At 40.9% G+C, this 22259-nt stretch overlaps 1 protein-coding gene across 4 annotated transcripts; it reads left to right on the top strand.

Moving 5' to 3' along the window:
* The first annotated feature begins 600 nt into the window (after positions 1–600).
* On the top strand, positions 601–21856 carry Clca4 (chloride channel accessory 4). Of its 4 annotated transcripts, none has more exons than XM_087627945.1 (16): positions 601–727; positions 989–1080; positions 2267–2503; positions 5989–6129; positions 6272–6419; positions 7305–7413; positions 8305–8482; positions 10259–10477; positions 12437–12664; positions 13383–13560; positions 14617–14723; positions 16631–16846; positions 17418–17685; positions 19490–19660; positions 20633–20866; positions 21188–21856. In XM_087627945.1, the coding sequence occupies exons 3-16, from the start codon at positions 2342–2344 to the stop codon at positions 21598–21600; spliced, it is 2772 nt and encodes a 923-aa protein (XP_087484071.1). In that variant the 5' UTR covers positions 601–727; positions 989–1080; positions 2267–2341; the 3' UTR covers positions 21601–21856.
* The last annotated feature ends 403 nt before the right edge of the window (positions 21857–22259 follow it).

Genomic DNA, 22259 nt, shown 5'->3' with positions numbered 1-22259 from the left:
ATTATACCAAAGTGAAACAAAGACACACAAAACCAAACCAAAGCAAACCAAACCAAAGCAAACCAAACCAAACCAAACAAAACAACCATGGGGTCTGTTTTGGGGGTTGATCATCTTTGTTTTGATTTTCGGGTTTGAGAGGGGGCGGGGGGGGTGAGGAGACAAAAAACCGGGTGTGGTGGGAGGTGAAGAGAGTGTGAGAGGAATGAGGAACAGGGTAGAATATGATCAGATATTTTGTTTAAAATGTATTGTATAAAAAAATATAAAACAAAAAGAACTGGATGTTGCTCACCTGGCATACCAATGAAGCACCTAGAGTGGGATTTAAAAAAAAAAAAATCTAAACACCAATACTCCAATTGTGTTGTCAAACCTGAAATTTTCAAGGAGAAAGGCCAAGGGCATAAGTGTCCAATTAAAGCAAGTTTTATTTAATACTGGCCATGAAAATAAACACGGGCCAGGCCCCTACTCGGAATTCCCAGAGAATTAAGCTAGCTAGTCAGGTGCTCTTAAAGGCAGAAGCCACAAATGCTATGTCACTTTCTGTTGTTGTCCAATTGGGGGCAACCCTACACCCTGATGTACTTCCTGCTCATGTACCTCCCACCTCGATGTGACCAAGCATATCCTAAGCAACTTTCTGTACTGACATGAGTGAAAATATGTGATGTTATCTTACACGAACACAGCCTCAGCATTCCAGGAAGTTGTCCTTGGGCAGGTAAGGCTTACAGGGTAACTTTAGCTCTTAAAGTATGTTCCTGGTTTTTCTATAAGGAAGATATAAGGAACTTTTTCATGATAAATTTGACATGGGGAAGTACAGATCTGTTTCCTTTATGGTTCTTCAAAGAAAATTATTGTTGACCTAATAAAATGTCTGAGACACAAAGTGAGCAGAAGAAAGAATTATTAACAAAGTAAAGATATGATGTTTATCAAAATTGGCAGAGATTAAGCTTCCTTCTCAATATCTGTGCAGAGCCATAAACCAATGCTGCGCTCAGCCAAGCTCAGAGAAGCCTTCCTTTGCACGGACTAGAGAGAATGCAGAGACCGTGGCTACTAACAGTGGTGAGAATGCGTGATGGTTGAGGGTTCAGACTTAAGTAAGATATTTACACTGTCCCCTCAAAGGATCAGGGGATATCACGAGAGGGGACAGAAGGAACGAAACAGCTGGTTATGAAAACGTCCCTTCAGAGCATGACACAGCTATTTCAATCACGATCTAACAGGAGATAGGTCTGCCTGCACAGGGTCTCACAAGACTAGGCCTGTTAATCAGGGACCAGGGAGGGGCTGAAGGGGCCCTATACTTCCTAGGCTAACTACTGGCTATTGGTGCTTTCTCAGGGATGGGGAGGGATCGTCACTGTCTTCAGTTGTGTACTGCTGATGAGCTCACTGTCCTCCAACATATAGCTCCAAAGCCATAGTAACAATAATTGAACACATAAAGATAAGAAAATTGGCCTTTCTCCTATTTCCGTTCTGGAGAATAAGGTTGGTAGTAATTGTAAGAGTTACTATGGAAACCTCTGAACGCTTCAAGAAGTTTGAACACACACACGTAAATGGCCCTAACTAAACTTAGCAGGTCACAAAACAGCAAAACGTTCTGTTGCATGTGGCAACAGACTTGTAGGGAGGCAGGGTGACGGGATGTGGTAAAAGTAAACAGAATGCATTATGTATGTTCTTCCAAAAAGCAAATTCAGTTAATTAAAGTTTACATTGTTTATCCCTCCTCAACTGTGACCAGCAAGGTATAATGTAGAAAAACAAGTTCTATTTCCTTCACACGAGGGTGGTTTGTTTGTTTGCTGGCTTCCTTATTTACTCTAACGACTTGATTTTATCAAATCTCCCTAAATTTATCGGATGCTTTACGGTCTTGAGTTTCAAGATCACTTTACCTAGCCTTTTTATTTGTACCACTGTTGTTTAGATGACAGACAATATAGATAATAATTAGTGTACTCTTTAAAAATGGAGGCAGGACTTTAGAACTGCTGTACATTTTACTGTGGTTTTATTTTATGACCCTACCCTACAGAAATTGCAGTCTGTGCATATGCCGAGGAAATTAACTGAAAATGGGAAACAATGTATTATGTCTCAAGAAGAGAGGGTGCTACATATTTTATAATTTTCTGATCGTTTTAACCATTACCATAAAAAAACCTATTGTATAACTTGCTGTGTGTTTTCCCGTACATGAACATTGACCTTTACTCAGTCACCATCCCTCAATCAGCAAGCAGGTGATTTTTAGGCGTATATATACACCTGACAAGAGACACAGAGAAAGAAAGGCTGCGACGAGGCCGGAATGATGGAGTTCTCCAGAGGGATTGTTTTCCTCCTGCTCCTGTACCTGCTTCAGGGGTCAGACACCTCCTTGGTAAAGCTGAATGAGAATGGTTATGAAGACATTATTATTGCCATCGATCCTGCTGTGTCCGAAGATGTAACAATAATTGACCAAATAAAGGTAAGAAAACCGGGCTCTCTTCTCTTGGCCTCATGGAGAATCAGAAAGGTTAATTAGTAGTGATGGCAAGAGTTACTATGGCGACCTCTGAATGCTTTGAGAGGTTTGAAAACAGAGTGGAAGGTGTTGGAAAGCACGGAGTGAGATGAAGGCTCTAAGGCATCCTAGATGAGGGTCCCAGAGGTTCTAGAAGAGACGCTACCTTCTCACTATAAGATCAAAGATGAGAAGTTGGGTTCTCGTTGTGGTTTTTTTTTTTTTTTGTAATTTACTTATTTATTGCGTGCGCATACACGTAAGCTTATGATACCATTGAGGAAAGAGTCGTGAATTAAGAGAAGAAGGAATTGTAGGTATGCCGTCATTTTCTGGGTCATCGTAATGTGAAAGTGAGTGGAGAGTAGGTGTGATATTAGGAGGTTGCTGTGACGCATGCTGAGTCAGCAGAGGGAGTCAGAGCAGAGTGCGGCTGTGACAGGCAAGAGTGTAAGTCACTGTTTCCTGCTGGGAAGCCCTCAGAGGAGCCCCCACTCATGATGTGACACCAAGACAAGAGAGCCTTGTGTGGGTAATAGCAGCTTAGGTAATCACGTGAACAGTACGTAAGCCAGGGGAAGGATGCCTGCCGTACACTGAAGCTCGGAGAGGCTCACACACAGTCACAGAGCCCAGACCACTGGAAAGTGCATCTTTACTTTCGCTCTGAGTAATGGGACTCCATGAAAGAGCTTAGCGGAGTATGTGTACACGTCGGAGCCTATTCCGGGACCACTCTGACTACCTGACACCACAGAAGGCTCCCACGTATCCCATCACTGTGTGACGGTAGACTTGGTGCAGAAGGAGGCAGGCTGTGGTTATGAGGAGGGGTGTTGACTGGGACAAGGAGGTGTCAGGAGTGATACAGCGATGCTGAAGGTACTTGGGAAGTATCAAAGGCAGCACTCTTGTTGATTTAAACTTGTGTGGGAAGGAGAAGGTAGAGAGCAAACATTATGTCTTTGGCTTAACTACTGAGCACTTTTGTCAGCTGGGACGGAGAGCTACAAGAAAGAGCTGTTCCTAGGGAGGAGGAGTACCTAAAGATAGCGTCAAATACAGATATCTTGAATTCAGAGGGAGATGTAAAATGTGTACTCAGATAAAAACTAGAGACGATCAGTGTGTAGAGGATGTGAGCCCACTATGTGTGTAGGATATGAGTCCAAGTGGTTGCAAACAGAGGAAAGGCCCACTCACTAAACCTAAGACTTTGGTTTGGTCAAGTCTCTTCCAACTCCAGCATTCCATACAAAGATTAGCGTTACTGCTACGTGATCACTTTTCATGTCCCCAGGAGCAACATCCACAACTTCTACCACTCAGTTTGGGGGTCATCCCTACTGGGGCCCATTGTTGAGCTCCCTACTGGGCATGAACTGAACTATCCTGGTGATTTCCTGTAGTCATCATCTTTCACTTGTCACGCATTCTCTGTAAACCACCCAACAGCCCAGAGGTGTCACTACTTGATGTCCTTTGAACCCTAGAAGACAAAATATGTGGCTTTTTCCCTATAGAATACAAAGAGCAGACACGGAATGATAGACTCCTGGTGTTCAGGAATAAATGTTAGGCTTCAAACTTTTTTGAATTCAGAAAATGGACATTTGAGGAGACTATTTTTAGAGACAAGATGGAATTCTCATCATAGTCTTCTATTGAACATTACAAGTAGAAATTCAATCCTTTTGCCAACATGTCTACATTTTAGTGGGGTTTTTATTTAGTTATTTTTTGACTCTATTCTTTTACAAAGTCTTCTATCATCGGGCAACTTTGTGACTTGCTGTCATCTACCTATACACAATGGTCTTCGAAAACCCTTATAATTGGTGGCCTGATGTTCTCCATTTTCAAGTTTCCTTTGTATTTTGTGCTCAGGATCCTTTTGGGTTTGAAACTTGACCACTTCTGCAAACACTGATATTTGAGGGTTTTTTTTCCCTAATCCAAAACATTATAGGAATTCCGGGGAGGAATTTAAAAGGAATTCTAACCATAGGACTTCTGGTTAGAAAACTTTGAGAAACTATTATTAGGATATCCTAGGGTATCCTTAAGGATGAAAGTTATCTGTGGGGGCTCTCCATAGCCGACAAACACACTGCTATCTAAGATGCCAGTTGAGCTAGGGAGACCCTCAGGGAAAAGCAATTCCTCTGAGTTATACAACACACAACCTACACAGTTGTACCCTGCAAGCCTTCTGGTCCAATTCATTACTCAGTTCGGACCACCAAGGCTCTGCTGTCTCGTATGTACAGAGAGCCCTCTCTTCCTGAAGGACATGGAAGCCTAAATATCTCTTATTTTGGGGAAAAAAAAGGCATCCGCGGAGAAAGAGAATTATTTTAAACTCCTCTGGATGCTAAACAACTTCTGACCCACTTTGGAGTTCTCCACAGCCTTTCTGCACTGGACCCTCATTCTCTGGACTCTGACACTCTGACCAGTGTCCTGATTATTCACTAATCAGTTTGCTGACTCTTTAAAATGAGCGTGAGTCAGAGTGCTGGACTCTCAGAGTCCATCAGGGTGAGAGATGGTCGGTGGCAGTGGGCTCACGTTAAAGCATCAGAGGGCTCTGCCCGGATAAACACAGCTCCGGAGAACCAGATGGCCCCTGCGCAATGAAGATAATTTTGCTTTTATTTATTTTATTTTATATTTGTTTACATTTTACCTCCCTCTGAGAGACCTGGTTATAAGGAACAGACACCTTAGTTGCTTTTTATCCTAGTTTCTCTTTATTAGATAGTGACTCTGTGGAGAGAGAAATCCTCTAAAAAATTAGCAGTAGCTTTGGACTCAAGATGCAGGGAGAAATTGGATATTTTCACGTTCACGGCAGAGTAACAGTTCTGTGATCATTTTTTTAAACATGTGCTATAGAATTTTCTCTTACCCTGCTCTCCAAGTATCCAACCTTCCCACCTCTTCCAGGAATATGAAAAGAAAGCCCCAACCAGATAACTACTCCTGTGGGCTGTTCTCCTTAGCTTGCTTCTGTTAGAGCTGTCCTTGGTTTATTTCTTGAAATCGGGAGTGTGATCAGTCCTCTAAAGGGTAAGGTCACCAGGCTTCAGACAGTCCATCAGCCAACCCAAAAGTGTTCACCCAAATATTAGAGCCAAACAAAGGACTCTAAACTCCAGGTTCATAACTAAATAAATCAATTACTTTAATCACTGAGTACATGCAGCAAGCTGTCTTTTGAGGTAAGATGATAGAGGACCGGGAAGCCTTTACAGGTGCAGAGTAAAGCGAGTTTTGGACTGACAGAGGTCAGGTTAGAGGTGTGGGCAGAGCCTGCTGATGAATGATCTTGATGAATGGCTGCTTTTGTCCTAACAACTGAACAGGGTCTGCCAGCCCGCCAAGAGCACTTGAGACATGATTCCACTCTCATAATCATTTCTACAAATGTTTCCCTTTGTTAATAGGACATGGTGACTAAAGCATCTGCATACCTTTTTGAAGCTACAGAAAAAAGATTTTTTTTCAAAAACGTCTCTATATTAATTCCTGAGAATTGGACAAACAGTGACCAGTACAGGAGGCCAAAGCAGGAAAGCTACAAACATGTGAGTGTCAATGCTTTCTCTGACAACAGCAAAGTGTTTTCTGGCGCTTGCTAGTTTTGCTATGAATTTATTGACTCAGAGATTTTCTAACTATTGCCCTCTCTCTTCTTCAAATGTTAATGATCTTTTTAATCATTCTCAGGCTGACATTAAAGTTGCACCTCCTGCTCTCCAGGGCAGGGATGAGCCCTACACCCGGCAGTTCACACAGTGTGGAGAGAAAGCTGAATACATCCACTTCACCCCCGACTTTGTATTGGGGAGAAAACAAAAGGAATATGGAGATTCAGGTGGGGAATTTAAAATACTGCATCTTTGCAACAGATAATCCTATTCTCTGTTAAACAAGCAGGTTGGAACAGAAATTCCAACTGGGTCCAAATCTTGATTCCTCTATTAGCTTTGTGACATTAAACAAGTGACTTATTTTTCGGTGACTTATTCCAAGTCACTCAGATTTTCTCTAAATTGGCCAAATTCCTGATGCAGCAGCTGATATAATCTACAATAGCATATTTCAATCTTTCCTCAATATCAATCCCTTCAGGACCGTTTTTAGTCTTTCTTTTTCCCTAAAGTTGCACCCTCAAAATATCTATATAACAGGGTTCTGTTTATCTGATTAAGCTGTTGACAGGGTTGGTAATTGGCAAGCCATAAACTAATATGCGAGACCTTTGACTTCCCAAGAATTGAAAATCAAATCCTAGTTTACTGTGGCTGTGGCATATACGCCATAATGTTTCATTGAATTGACATGATGGGGGATAAAACATTAATATTCTGCACAGCAATGAATACCATTTAATACAAAAGTCTTTTTATAAAAAAATATAAACTTTAAGAGTTACAGAAAACCTAAACCCAAATGTAATCTCTCTCTTCTCTCTTTCTGTGTCTCTCTGTCTCTCTCTGTCTATGTCTCTGTCTATCTCTTTTTTTGTATGTGTCTCTGTCTCTGTCTCCTTCTCTGCAGGGATGGTGTGATGGGCAGAGGACAACTTGAAAGTCAGTTCTTGTCCCCTTCCACATGGGGTTCAAGGACTGCACTCAGGTTGTCAGGATTGGTGGCAAACACTCTTACCCACTGAGCCATCTCAGTGGCCTGAAATTTTCTGAGGTATAAAATTTACCAATTGAATTATGATTATGTATTTGAAAAAAATGTCTTACAGGAAGACTGTTGGTCCATGAATGGGCCCATCTTCGCTGGGGAGTATTTGATGAGTACAACGAAGACCAGCCATTCTACAGTGCTTCATCAAAGAAAATCGAAGCAACAAGGCATGTCCTGACTCCTAAGTACCCTTAAATGACCTCTGGCTTTAACTGCCCTATAGTCCTTTCCAAATGATAAGCATCCTTGGTTTTTCCCAAGGCAGATAATAGAAGCAATATCACAAGCCTGCTTTATGTTTATTTTAGACCATTTTCCTTGATGACAATGACTGTCCGTGCAAAAATACATATAGCCACAATGCCAACCATTTATTTGGCATTTTGACACTTTTTATTTACACATCTCTCCCATAGATGCCAGAACTCATTTTCACCCACTGAATTTCAACTGCAAGCCAATGAGATGCACTCTGGCTGAAGCCTGATTGTATCTGTTCTGATCACTGCCTGCTAGGACCCTCCCACGAAATGACACACAAATCCATTCTCTTCATTCCTTTGCCTATCCTGGCTGTCCCTCATTCTCTGATTTTAGTCACATTGCCCTATGGATGAAACTACGCTCCTTGATTAGTCAAAGCACATGTAGTTATGTGACGCCACACTCTTCAGAGGATGTCTTCCTGGACAAGAAGACCTCACTGCACATCAAGTATAAATGGTCCACAGTTTCTGTCAACCAGGTGATTACAGAGCAGTTAGTACAAGGCCAGCTAAGGGAATGTCTAAGAAACAAACAGCTTTCTTTCCAGCTGAGAGCCCCACTGTGTGTGACTGAAGATATCCTTGGGTTGTTTTTTTGGTTTTTTTTTTCATTACTACAGTTTCTTGAAAACCAAATGATTATTTTGATTGGCCCTCTTAACCTTCGCCAGGAACGTAGGAAGGTCATGGCGCATACATAAGAAATACCATAACACAAAGCATCAGGGGGAGCAGGACCACTTTTCCAGTGATTGACTAAGCTGTCTCTTAGATTCTCTTCCGTCTTCTCAGGTGTTCCACAGGTATCAAGGGTATGAATAAAGCCCAGGTATGCCAAGGGGGCAGCTGTATAACCAGAAATTGCAGACGGAATTCCACCACACAGTTATATGAAAAAGATTGTCAGTTCTTCCCGGATAAAGTTCAAACAGAAAAGTCATCTATAATGTTCATGCAAAGTATCGATTCAGTAAGTATGCCGGTCACTCTGTCGAGAACCTATAATCAAAGGATTAGTTTTAGATGATGATGATGGAGATGAAAGTGAGCAAATGCACATTGCTAGGCGAACACTCTACCTGAGATACGACGGACCTTCAGCACGACACGAAGAGGAAATACACTAATGTAGAGCTCTCTGAACACTGACTGACACCCAGCAAGGATGCATCCTCCATTGTAATATATTATATTATTATATCCTTTATTATTATTCTTAACACAACTGTGTACTAATAGCTAGATAATTATTGTTAGCTATTATAATGATAATTCTACTTTAGTGAATTAAGAGTACTATACTTGAGCTTGCATATTCTCCTTTAGTTTTTTTAAATATGTTTTTAATTAAAGTTGAACCCTCCTTCAGATCACTCCCTTGTCCCCACCCTCAGCAGTCGCTTTTTCTTTGATTACTATTGTTACATACATTCATGTTTATGTGCACAAATATATTTAACAATGGCTTGCTGAGTCTGTTTTCGGTAGTGGTCTGCATATGGTTCAAGGACACCATTCAGCATTGGGCAACCAATAAGGGGGCTCCTCCGGGGAGAAGCTAATCCTCCTTCTCCCACTAGTGGTTCTTGTGTAGGGGTAGGAACCTTTGGAAGTCTCCTCTTTCAGGTTAACATGACCATGGATAATGACATTGTTAAGTCTTCTTTGTGCAGCTTGTTCTAGTAGAGGCTGCGTCACTGAAGACTTCCCTGTATTTTGGCTCCTACAATATTTCCACTCCCTCTTCAAATGTTCCCTAAGTCCCAGACACAGACACCATAAGGTAGATGTATCTGGTGGGGCACCACATGATCTGCCAATCTCTGCCTGTGTCCAGTTGTGGATTTCTATAACGATCTCCATTTGCTGAAAAGAGAGGCTTCTCTGATGAGGGGTAGCAGCTACACTCATCCATCAATGTAAGGAAGAAGGACAAGGGACAAATAACAACAAGGTTGGTTAGTTAAGACTCAAGGAATCCTATTACTTTATACATTATATACCTACTACTCAATGTATGCATGGGCATTTGCCCGCGCGCACATATGCACACACACACACACACACACACACACACACACACACACACACTTAGATATTCAGACTAACAAACCCCTCACACAAGAACCACAGAGTGACAAAAACCCCTTTACCCTGCTGAAGAAAACTTTGAAATGGTCGGTCAGGGTAATCCTCCAAGTAACAGCATAAACATATAGAGAGATTACTGGAGCAGCCCTTGACTGCCTTTCTTAAGAATTAGCCTCTATGACTGACTACACCACACATTTAGGATACAGGACTCAGATGACTTGAGCTGGATCTGACCAGAAAGTCTCTTTCCTGTGGTCTACCTTGCATGCTTCCAGAAAATACTGTGCAAGCTACCAAGGGAGCAAAGCAATGAAGAGTTCTCCTGTTGCAATGCATATACACCACGATGATCATCATGGCAAGACATGCATAAAGACGCAATACATGGCACTCACGTGTTGGTGGCAGCCAACAGCTGTCTAATTCACCTGAGGCTCACTCACAAGGAGGGGAAGTGTGCCTGGTGCTCTCAACCTAGCCTGCCTCCATGGCTAGTGAGGTCAGGGACCTTAGCAAAGTCTCAACGACAGCCACTTGGCTAGACCAGCATAATCACTTCTGCTTTCTAACACCGGACATACTTTCGCTTTGTTTTTCAGGTCACTTTTTGATACATAAAATAGTAATTTTCTACACTTTGCTACACTTTTAGGTGACTGAATTCTGTAAAAAAGAAAACCATAATCGAGAGGCTCCAACTCTACATAATCAGAAGTGTGATTACAGAAGCACGTGGGAAGTAATCAGTAATTCTGAGGATTTTAAAAACAGCAGGCCCATGGAGATGCTACCCTCTCCACCCTTCTTCTCGCTGCTGAGGATCAGTGAAAGAATTCTGTGCCTAGTGCTCGACGTGTCTGGGAGCATGGGGGTGAGTTCATGGGCTTGTTCTCTGTGTTTGGTTTTGGTTTTGGTTTTGAATATAGAAATACGGATCACCAAATAGCAAACACACACCCTAAACACCACTTGTTATGTGGATTTTTTTAATTGTATGATGTCATAAAATATTATTATACTTCCTGATATCATGATCTGAAAGGCATTGAAAAAAATATACTTAGAGAAATGTGTTTAAAAGAGCTAACCTAAGAGTATCTGTTTTTGTTACAGGAATTTATAGTTGAATGGGAGAACTCTGATAGTCTTTAGTCAGAACAAGACCCTGAAAGGAGATTGTTCTCAACCATGAATCCTGCATATAAAATGCGTAAGAGAAATGAGAATAGTGTACATCAGTGTATGCTTAAACTAATTTTAGATCAAGCAGCAGGGTCGATTAGCAGAATGCCTACACGATATCCTCTTATTTCACAAGTATTCGAGTGCTCTCCTCATACATAAAAAGAAAAACATCAGCATGAAGAACAAATGGCTCTATGCGGTCATCCCTTCCTTCTCTCCCCACGAAGTGAAGACCAAGGAGTGTGCTAGACTTTGAAAACAGCTGCGTGTACTTGAGAAGTTTATGGTTCATTTAGGATGAGCTATGGAAGTATATTCTTGTTATCACAGCATTTGGGAGACCAGGCAAGTTCAAAGTCAGTTGGGTTGTATAGCTAGACCCTGACACATAAAACAAACCACGGTACCTGTAGATCCGTGATTAAAGGCAAAGTAGGGCTGGTGGGATGGCTCAGCAGGTAAAATATTTGATCAATATGAGTTCAAAAATCAGAAGAGAACTGACTCAAAATGATCTTCTGACCTCCACATGGACACACACACACACACACACACACATACACACACACCACCCCACACCTCAATAATGATAATGATCATCATCATCATAATAATAATAATAATAATATAAATGATGATGATAATAATGATAGTTATGATAAAGGCAGAGATAGCTCAGTTTTTGGCTAACCCTAACAACTTGAGTTCAAACTCTGGAATTCAAAATGGAGGAAGACAAGCACTGAGTCCCTGTAGTTTTCCTCTCACCTCTACACATAAACCATGACATGTGTGCTGTGGTACACGTGTCCTTGCACACGCACACACTCCCTATACCAAAAAGAAACAAAGTAATAAAAATCACAAGAGAGAAAGTGATAGACAAGTATGCAAAGGAAATTGTAGATATGTAGGAGATTTTACTGTGTGTGTGGTTCGAGAATTTCACAAGCCAATTTGTGTATTGCAGGGAAGATCTAGAGGAAATAAATGTGTTAGTTTACATCCTGGGCAGTCATGTAGTTAAGAGAGACATGGTTATCGCTGAGTTACCAGAAAGCCAGTGCTGTTGCCCTAGTAGTAGAGAAGCAGGAGAAAGGCTAGAAGTAGAAGGGGCAGGGTAATCTGGTCAGCAGGCTCCTTGTAAACTCCTCAGCTCAGCTATGATTGGAGGCCAAGAGAGTCTGGTTGAGGTCTCAAACCCTGGGATAGCAGTTTGTCTTAAGGGGAGTGATTATGGGGTGAATTGTGGCACTAAGGTGTGAATCTTTGCCATAGCCAAGCCCCATCTTTAACTAGGTTACTTAGCCACTGGGAGCAGCCTCAAGGAGAAAGCTATGAACTCCTTTATGGGTCCTAGGTTACATATAACCGCACTTATTAATTTACCAGTTAAAATTTAATTGCTTTTTTCCACAGTACAAATGAATAGTTGCCTAGTTCTTGCCAGTAAGACCCAAGGACTCTTTTTTTTTCTTTTTTCTTTTTTTTCAGAGCTGGGGACCAAACCCAGGGCCTTGCGCTTGCTAGGCAAGCATTCTACCACTGAGTTAAATCCCCAACCCCCCAAGTACTCTTTTATGACATCTGCTCTCATCTTCCAGTTGAAAACCATTCATTTCTTTTCTTATCATTTTTCACTCAGTCTTATGATCGCCTCAATCGAATGAACCAAGCAGCAAAATACTTTCTACAGCAGATAGTTGAAAGTAGGTCCTGGGTAGGGATGGTACACTTTGAAAGCACGGCCACTGTTAAGAGTAAGCTGATCCAAATAAACAGTGATGTGGAGAGAAACCAGCTTTTGGAAACCTTACCTACACGTGCCAATGGAGGGACGTCCATCTGCTCTGGAATCAGGACTGCATTTCAGGTGAAAATCCCACTGCACGTACTGCAGTTGGTCACTGTTTTGCTTTTAGGACAAAGTGAAGTTCTACTGTTCTTACTTGTCTCCTAATGTTAACATAATCTTAAAGGGTTCTAGAGAAAAACCCAGGGAAAAAATAACTTTGACATATATGCTATCTTAGCACTTGAGAAATTGAAGCATTAGAACCAAAATTCCAAGATTATCTTTGGCTAGACCATCTGAGACCAGCATGGGATGAATGAAAGACTGTCTCATCTGCAACAACAACATGCTTAGACCTTTAGCTCCCCGTTACCTAAGTATTGAAGGGTTTCCTAATTTGGAGTCCATTACTTTATAGTGCTAGTTCTGTTGTGCACCTGGCTGTATATACAATTGATTTTGTATAAACTGACTGGTTTGTCAGACGATAGCAGGCGAATCAATATGTTCCATATTTTAAGTATCTATTTGCCTGGATTTTCCGGGGTCAGATGTTATTTAGTCCATGTGAATTTTCCTTATTCCTAATCCCACCTGTCTTTCAATTGAACAAATATCCCCTGTATTGGGGCAGGGGAGAAAAATTGTCTATCTTCTTCAAGGATTGTTGAGCATCAATTCTATGATTCTAAAACAGGAATTATCGCTATCCTATACTTTTTCTATAGTTTTTTTCTAACTTTCCTTCAGGAGAGCTGATCTAGTATGATAACAGTATTCTGAATTATGCTTCCAGGTATTTAAAAATGGAGGATTCCAAACAGATGGGACTGAGATCTTGCTTTTGAGTGATGGAGAGGACAACACAGCTAAAACCTGTATTGACGAGGTTAAAAACAGTGGGGCCGTACTTCATTTCATTGCTTTGGGACCATCAGCTGATATATTTGTAACAGAAATGGCCACCATAACAGGTGAAACATGATCTCTACATTACAGACTTTCAATTGTTGGGTGTAAATGTAGAGCTGACATTCAACTTCTTCTTCTAAGCTCAGTTTTGCAAGAGCCAGGCCAGGGGTTGGAGATTAGAGTCAAACAGAACCAACTTCTGTTCTTGTCACAATCTTTATGCATTCGGCTGGAAAAGACATAAAAACAGCCAATCCAAACATATAAATCACATTCTTTCATAACAGGAAGAGTGTAGAATAACATTTAATTGGGGATGACAAGCCTTCCATACCCCCAAAATGTAGTGAGGAAGGAGGAGAAAGGAGATACACAGAACCAAGGCTCCTGAGACAGGCCTTGACAAAGTCTGAAATTTTCCAGGATTAAAAGACAATGAGAAAATACAAACTATGGTAATTTATTTTAAAATACAGCTGTAATGAAAACTGATTATATGCTTCTAGTACCTTCTCAAACATAGTAGAGAATACAAAGCCAATAGTACAAGTATCAATTATTATACTATTTTGGCTTTCATATATATATATATATCTGGGGTTTCTTTGAGGCTGGCTACACAAGCTCCTACCATTCCAAACACATTAATGGCCATTTGTTCAATTTATTCTTGTCACAAATATTCTAACCAATATCCAGTCATTGTCAAGATACCTTAATACAACAATTCTTTCATCATTCCAGGTTTCTGCTTCTAATCTGTTTTCTTCTGAAAAAATCTAGATGATGTAAATAAGATATCATAATTCCTCTAAAGGGCTATACAAATGTCTGTGAACTTCAATATGCAGAAGCTAGTGCCTTTCATATGTATAACCAGTTGAAGCAACTCATGCAACTGGGGTTACTATACTGAGATAATAAAGTAGATTTTGCTTTGTGGTTATGATGAATGAAACTAACTTAACATTCCAAAGATGACCTTGAAAGCTTTCTGAAAATTTAATCTAACCATATGAAAACTTTGACTTTATTTGAACTGTTATCTTCTTAATCATTAAATTATGGTAAGAACTCTGGATCTACAAAACAACGTAGTCTATTCACTCACATTTTAGGTGGAAAGCATCTGCTTGCTTCAGATCTAGCCCAGAACAATGGACTCATTGATGCTTTCGGGGCCCTGGCTTTAGAAAATGCTGATGTCACCCAGAAGTCCCTTCAGGTCAGTGTTTAACCATTCCTAGAGTTCTGTGGTTGCTTTTGCCATAATCAAGAAAAGGTGTAAGGGTAGAGTCCATGAAACCAACTAGAAAGGGAATATTTAAGTTGTAGGGATTTTGAAGACCTTAGGTGTTGGATTGTGTGATTTGGTTTGGTTTAGTTTTTTAATGCATAGAAGGAACAGAAATAAAATTCTGTTTTTCTCCTTTAAGATATTTATGATAAGCTCTGAAATAGAAAATTCAAATTTTCAGATTTGATCTGTATTTTTATGCATGAAAAGTGGACATGATGAAGGCAAATAGTGACCCATGAGAAGCACGATCCAATCATCTGAGTTGATGAGAAGTTGGGCTTAGGGATGGCATCTGGAATACTCTTTCTCCTAATGCTATTGTGGGACCAACGTGACCTTGTTGTCTGAGATTTTGCTGACAAAGAGACAAACGTGATATTCCTATTCCAAAGTTCTACACATTCACTGAGAGACTTGGCAGCTTAAGTCAGGACTGAGGTTTTAGACAGCAGAGTGATGCCTCAAAGAATTGTCAGCGTCTGAAAGTGTTGGGGGGGTTGAGATCTAAGATACAGTAGAAATGGTGCCTTCATTCTATTGTTCCTGAAGTGGCATCCCTAAGAAGCACCCACATGGATAAAGCTGGAACCCTTGGACCTCCTGCTAGTGAAATAAACTGAGCACAGAAGGAAGAGGTGCATGATCTCATGTGCATGTGAAATGCAAAATATCTGAATTCACAAGGATAAAACTATAATGCCATAATTAGCATCAGCTGGTAAGACATGAGAGGAACAGGTTATAGACACAAACTTACATTTAAATAATAAGCGAGTCCAAGAGATGTATTACATAAGCACAGTGACTACAATTAATAGCATTTTATCACATTTGAGGCACTAGATTAGAAAGGGGACTTAAGTGTCTCTGGTGTAAAATAAAAAGATGAGTATTAGTTTAATTTAGCCCATTTATAATCCTTCAAAACATCATCGTTACATGATAAACATGCAATTTTGTAACATAAAAATAGAATTTATGATGTTGACCCTTCTCAACTAAGAACTGTTATCAGAGACGAATAGCAGTTCTATGGCTCCTCTCAGAAGAAACCCTAGAGTTTGCTTTCTCTCTTCTCAGGATTCTTGCCTTCAAATTCAGATTTCCCTCCTTTGGATGAACTCCATGTTCAGCGCTTCACTCTCAATCCTGTGTGAAAATTGACTTAAAGAGTCTTCATTAGCAATCTCCCCAAGAGTGTTTATCTCAGTTGTCTTTGACACCTTCTTCGGGACTGAACCTAGAGTCTCTAACATGCTAGGCAAGCTTCCTACCACTGAGCTGTGTCCCAGATCCAGACTGTCTGTTTCATTGTGGGAGCCTTTACTCTGTTCCAACTCACCCCAAACATAATCTTTCGGGTCAACTGTGAGATGACTGAGTAAAGCAAGTGTCTCACACACACACACACACACACACACACACACACACACACACACACTACACCAATTCTCTGTGGGGTTTAGCATCCTTGGCAGCCAACAGTCAATAGCAGCATTTTCCCAGAAAACTATGAATGTAGAGCAGGGTCACAGTCCCAACTTTCAACTGATGTTTCCACTTTAAATCCCCTCTTATGCCCTGCCCTTTCTTCAGAGTCTGCATTACCAACCTTGCAAGTGTCACATCCCAAGAAGCCTTCAGAAAGATTGCAAATCTATTGGTAGTGAGGAAGGAAAGGAGGCATGGAAGGGAGAAAGCTAAGGTAGTTCTGCATATATAAGGCTGTTTTAAGATCAAATATAGAAGAAAAAAGAATAAAGCTATTTTCTTCTGTAGTCATTACGTTTTTTGCTTTTCTTTTTGACCTTGTTTGTTTTGCATTTAAACAGCTTGAAAGCAAGGGTTCCATGTTGAACAACAGTCAATGGCTGAATGACACTGTCATAATTGACAGCACGGTGGGAAAGGACACATACTTTCTTTTCACCTGGAGCAAACAAGTCCCTACCATTCATCTCAGGGATCCCAAAGGAACACAAATCACAAATTTCACAACTGACATAGCTTCCAAAATGGCGTATCTCACTATCCCAGGAATTGCTGAGGTAAGCCACTAGTGTTTTAATGTCTCACTAATATTCTTTTCCAAAGAAGCTCTAAACACATCATAAATGGGGGTACAATAACTTTACCAAATTCAAGATGAAAGTAAAATGTATGTAATTCCTTTACCTGTGTGATCCCAAGAGCTATGGTATCTGGTAAATGAAAAGAAGACATGGTGAGAGAGAGACAGAGAGAGAGAGAGAGAGAGAGAGAGAGAGAGAAGGCACCTGAGAAGAGGGAGGAAGAAACATGGTGACCTGGCGTGCTGTCTTCTCCCACGCTGCCTGCAGAGTCATGGAATATATGACACTGAGGACAGAGCAAAGGTGGACTTGGCAAAACATTATTTTCAAATTAAGATATCAGAAAATGCAAATATGATGCCAAACATGAGCCAAGCTCCCAGTCTCAGTGTCAGTACCTGAAGAACCAAGAGCATTCTAAGACCCCTCAACCCAATTCGTTAATGTTTTTTTTTACTGCTATGCCCTATTTTAAAATCACGTAGTGGAAAAAGAAAACATGTCGTTGACTCTCAATGCTTGCTGCCTGTTTCATTGAAAATTTTAGGTCGGCGTTTGGACTTACAACCTTGAAGCCAAAGTAGACTCAGAGATACTAACAGTTACAGTAACCTCTCAGGCATCACGTCCTTCTGTGCCACCACTCATTGTAAATGCCAAAGTAAACACAGACAATAACAGTTTCCCCAGTCCAATGATTGTGTATGCAGAAGTTCTACAAGGTTACACTCCCATCATTGGAGCACGCGTGACAGCTACCATAGAATCAAATAGTGGAAAAACAGAAGAGCTAGTACTGCTGGACAATGGTGCAGGTAATTCACAGACTTTCATGAATGAGCCTGTATGTTTATACTTCCAAATGTGCCATGTGTTCCTGGGGCACTGGGTACAACAAGATGGCCGCCTGAAGAGTTAACTCAGAGTAGGAAGGAAGCGCAAGACCAGCGGGAAATGCAATCAGGTAACACCTAAGTGCTTAGTAAGCATCTTCCACATGGTAAGCATTTTGTATGTGCCATCCAATGCCAAAATTATATTTGTAATCTTGACAGGCAATGCCTATCTCCAGCTAAGGCAGGCTCATTCAGAAGACTGAGCACACAAACATTCATTCTAGGTTTATGCTTCTTGGAGGACCATCACCAAAAATGTGTGAACAAATCAGATGATGCTCGAATTGTCTCTCTGGTGGGAGAGGGTAATGGAACCCGGGACCCTGGCAGATGAAGGGAAAGAAGCAAGAGTGATCCCCACAGCTGAAACAAAGCACAGATAGAGTCCTGAGAGCTGGGGCCCAGGAGAAGGTAGACGTAGAACAGAGAGGGGCACTGAGAACTGAGGCATCGGATGCCAGGTCTGTCTGACAGAAAGGTAGGAACTGTACTTGTTGCTATGTAGGGAGGTAGTGCAGAAAACCCTTTCCCTGCACTCCATGTTCTCCTGTGACTGGAACCTTGTGCTAAAGTCAGTGAAAAAAATTACCAATCTGGTCCACATGTGAACAAGAAATGATGCCTACTAGGACATTTTGCAACACCATTTTATGTCATTCTACAAGCCTGTCTTCAGCTATATTTAACTGTTCTTGGAGTAAATTCCCAGTTTTCTCCCATTGCTAATTCCACAACTACCTCTCGCCGATCCCCAGGCCCATCTACAGTGCATGTAACTTCATGCTCCTTGCTTTATTTCTTGGTATTTTAATAGATTGCCAGATAAGCATTTAGGTCATTGGGGGTACAAACTAATTTAAAGTTCTTTTACTGGAAGAAAAGAGAAAGAAAGAGACTGCCAACAGCTGGAGCCAGCACCCCATGCTTCTGTGTGCAGAGAGGCCCATGAAGAACTTGAATGAACCGGACTGCTCGGACCCTTCCTTTGGTAGTCTGAGAAATTGTCATGTCTAAAAGCCCCAGACTTTTAGAGGCACACACATGTGGCTGATGCAAGAATGCTGTTCTCTCTTCTGAGTAGAATGGGAAAATACATTTTGCAACTTGTCAGTTGACCTGAAATCTCATCATTGTAAGAGTGGACTTATGCCACAACATTTCTGAGATTCCTCCAAACATTTATTATTCCAAGAGTAAAATTTTTTTCTTCTGTTAAATTACAGAGATAATCAATTGAGAGAACAGAAACAAAAAAAAAAAAAAAGAAAAGACAGAAGTTTTTGTTTATAAAGCAAAATAAGTTAACTTGGTTGTCTATGAGGAATGATGCTAATTAAACTTTCCATGAAGATATATTTACCACAGGAAGGGGCACACTTACATAAACACAAGAGAACATGGGAAGATTAATTTAGCAAGCTGAAAGTCAATTGAAAGAGAAATGGCAAGAAGAGTCTTATGACCTCTGCATAAGGTGGTAGGGCACAGAGAGATAAAGTGTTACAGTATTTATGATATGTGCACAATTATCCATGTGGGTAAACATGTTGTATGAATGCAGATATGTACATACCAAAGTGAGTCGAGGGTACACAGTTTCAAATGTGAAACCATAAACACAGGTACAGACTATGCATATAGAAGGCTGTGCCTGTGTGATGATGCACACCAACTCCTCATTTGCTACAATCATTGTGATTCATTTCTTTATGCTTTTACCAAGGGGCTGATGCTTTCAAGGATGACGGGGTCTACTCCAGGTACTTCACGGCTTATTCAGATAATGGCAGATATAGTGTAAAGGTCCGCGCAGACGGAGGAACAAACTCTGCCCGGAGAAGTTCACGGCATCCATCGAGCAGAGCGGCATACATACCAGGCTGGGTAGTGGATGGTGAGTGGCTCACGGTATCAGAAACCTAGGCAGTCATTTCCGCGACTTCAGATGGTGGAGGCTGCAAGCATTTTACAGTTCAAAATATAACCCCGCCCATATCTACAGGGGAATCTTTATCCAATTGTCTCTACATTAACCCAATCTAAGCCATGGAACCAATAGGTGCTGAAAACCAATCAGCTAGTATTTGTTAGTGTGCAACATCCTTAGGCTATCAGCAACAATGTGTCCACCTTTCAGCTCCAGACAAAGAAAACATCCCACTCTGCTAGAAACGGAAGTGCAAGCCAGCCGGCTAGTCTGTCTTCTGAGTTACATGGGCTTCAATGTTTTTAAGCTTTGTTCTCCTTGCTTCTTATCAGGAGGGCTGGGGAGCTCTACAATGGAATAAGAGCCTTATTTCTCAGCACTTTTGGCACTGAGCAACGGGAACCATCTGAGGGTTACGGATAGAACTGGCGCTGGTTTCCCCAGACATGTTTCTAGTCAGAAATAACATGAGATATAAATCAATGCTTTTCTTAAGGCCTATGTTAGGGAGGCATGGTGGCACACGCCTGTGGTCCCAGCACTTAGGGGACAGAGGCAGTAAGGAGGGTAAGGATTTCAAGGATATCCTTGGCTACATAGTAAGTACGTGTGAGGCTAGCCTAGGTTTCATAGCAGCCTGTTTAATTTTGGATTTGTTTTGTTTTGTGAAATAAAAAATATTACATAATATCCTCATTCAATGAAGTTTTCATTTCGAAGCAAGTGATTGTCCAATATGATTTGATGACATCCTGGTAAGAATTCTGGAGGAAGAGTTTTCCTACGCATGGAATGCTTGTGCTTACAGCACATCATAAAAATGCAACCATAGGTGTGAAAAAAGAGAAAGAAAACAGAGAGAGGAGAGTCAGGAAGCTGACTGAGTTCTGCACACCGTGTACACTTCCATCTCATTTAACTAGAGAATTTTAAACGCAGGAGAAATTCAAGGGAACCCACCCAGACCTGAAACTACTGAGGACACTCAGCCCGTCCTGGAGAATTTCAGCAGGACGGCATCTGGAGGCGCCTTTGTGATGTCCAAGGTCCCAGCTCTTCCATTGCCTGATCAGTACCCACCAAATCAAATCACAGACCTCCAGGCCACACTTGATGGGGAAAAGATCAGTCTAACATGGACGGCACCAGGAGATGACTTTGATGTTGGAAGAGGTAAGAACAAGGACCTGTGTAGGTTTGACCTAAGCGAGAGAAATCCAGGGGGATGCAAGGGCAGGTAGGTCAGCTAGAGGAGAGGCTGGTGAGTAACGACTCAGCCCAGTAGGAATTTCAGGATCTGACATTTTACAGTTTATTAAACAGGTCTTGGTTTTCATGCATGGCTGTCTTTAAAATCAGAACTCAGCTTTTACAAAAAATAAATGAGTAAGACATTTGATGTGAGTATATATTGCATGACTTAAAATGTGTGAGGGCAACTAGAAAGAAATTGAATATGGTATGATGCTGTAACTAACATAACATTTTTTTTAGTTCAACAGTATATCATAAGAACAAGTGAAAATATCATTGACCTCAGAGACAATTTTAATAAGTCTCTTCAGGTTAATACAACTCACCTGATACCAAAAGAAGCCAACTCCAAGGAAACCTTTGCCTTTAAACCGGAAACTATCTCAGGAGAAAACGCAACCTACATATTCATTGCCATTGAAAGTGTCGACAAAAGCAATTTGCACTCCGGACTGTCCAACATCGCACAAGTAGCACTGTTCACCCCTCAGGCAGATCCTGTCCCTGAGGAAAGTCCCCAGTCTGGAGTTAGTATCACTACGATTGTGCTGTCTGTGGTGGGCGCCGTTGTACTAGTTTGTATCATTGTAAGTACCACTGTTTGTATCTTAAAGAGAAAAAGGTCCTCCTCAGGGCCTGCAACAACATTTTAAAAAGCAACATCAGGGCTGGAGAGATGGCTCAGCCCTTAAAGGCTAGGCTCACAACCAAAAATATAAAAAGCAACATCAATAAAAAGGGATTTCTGAGATTTTAAAGTATATGCCGTGTGATCATGAACTCAACATTAGTTTCAAGAGGGTCTAAAATAACACATTAAGCACACCCATTCTGTGAAAAACTACCAATATTAATGTTCATAATTTTATTCACTTACCACGGTGATAAATAAAACTGATTTTTTATTGATCTCTAGTTGTGTATTTTTTTTTCTGAAGCCAAAGTTTTCTGAGAGGATACTTCAAGTTGCCTGAAGGAATTCAAAGTGTTTATCTAAGTAGCCAATTTACAATATAAAAGAGGAAATCAACATTTAGAAGGAAGACAGGAATGTGGTCTCAGGGTTACCAATATTAGTTAATGGCATAATACTACCTCAAGATCCCCAACCCTGCACTCTCATAGTGAAGGTCACACTTGCTTAAACTCATGGATATGGAATATGCTATTTTAATTATTTTACTTTTATTTATTTTGTGTGTGTGCATGTTTGTGTGTGCATCTGTATGTGTTTATGCATGTATGTGTGCATGTGTGCATGTATGTATGTATGCATTATGTAATATATGTATGTATGTGCAATCATGTGCAT

Source organism: Rattus norvegicus, chromosome 2 (assembly GCF_021556685.1).
Source record: "Rattus norvegicus strain SHRSP/BbbUtx chromosome 2, alternate assembly SHRSP_T2T, whole genome shotgun sequence".
In the NCBI taxonomy this organism is placed as follows: Eukaryota; Metazoa; Chordata; class Mammalia; order Rodentia; family Muridae; genus Rattus; species Rattus norvegicus.
Note: the sequence above shows the minus strand (reverse complement) of the source record. Positions and strands in the feature narration are given on the sequence as shown.

What these genes read in the sequence shown, in the direction of transcription:
- Clca4 (XM_087627945.1), top strand. Translation starts at nt 2,342, where the DNA reads ATGATGGAGTTCTCCAGAGGGATTGTTTTCCTCCTGCTCCTGTACCTG. An exon ending in CAATAATTGACCAAATAAAG is followed by an intron (nt 2,504 to 5,988) that starts GTAAGAAAACCG and finishes CTTTGTTAATAG; the next exon opens with GACATGGTGACTAAAGCATC. An exon ending in TCATGCAAAGTATCGATTCA is followed by an intron (nt 8,483 to 10,258) that starts GTAAGTATGCCG and finishes CTACACTTTTAG; the next exon opens with GTGACTGAATTCTGTAAAAA.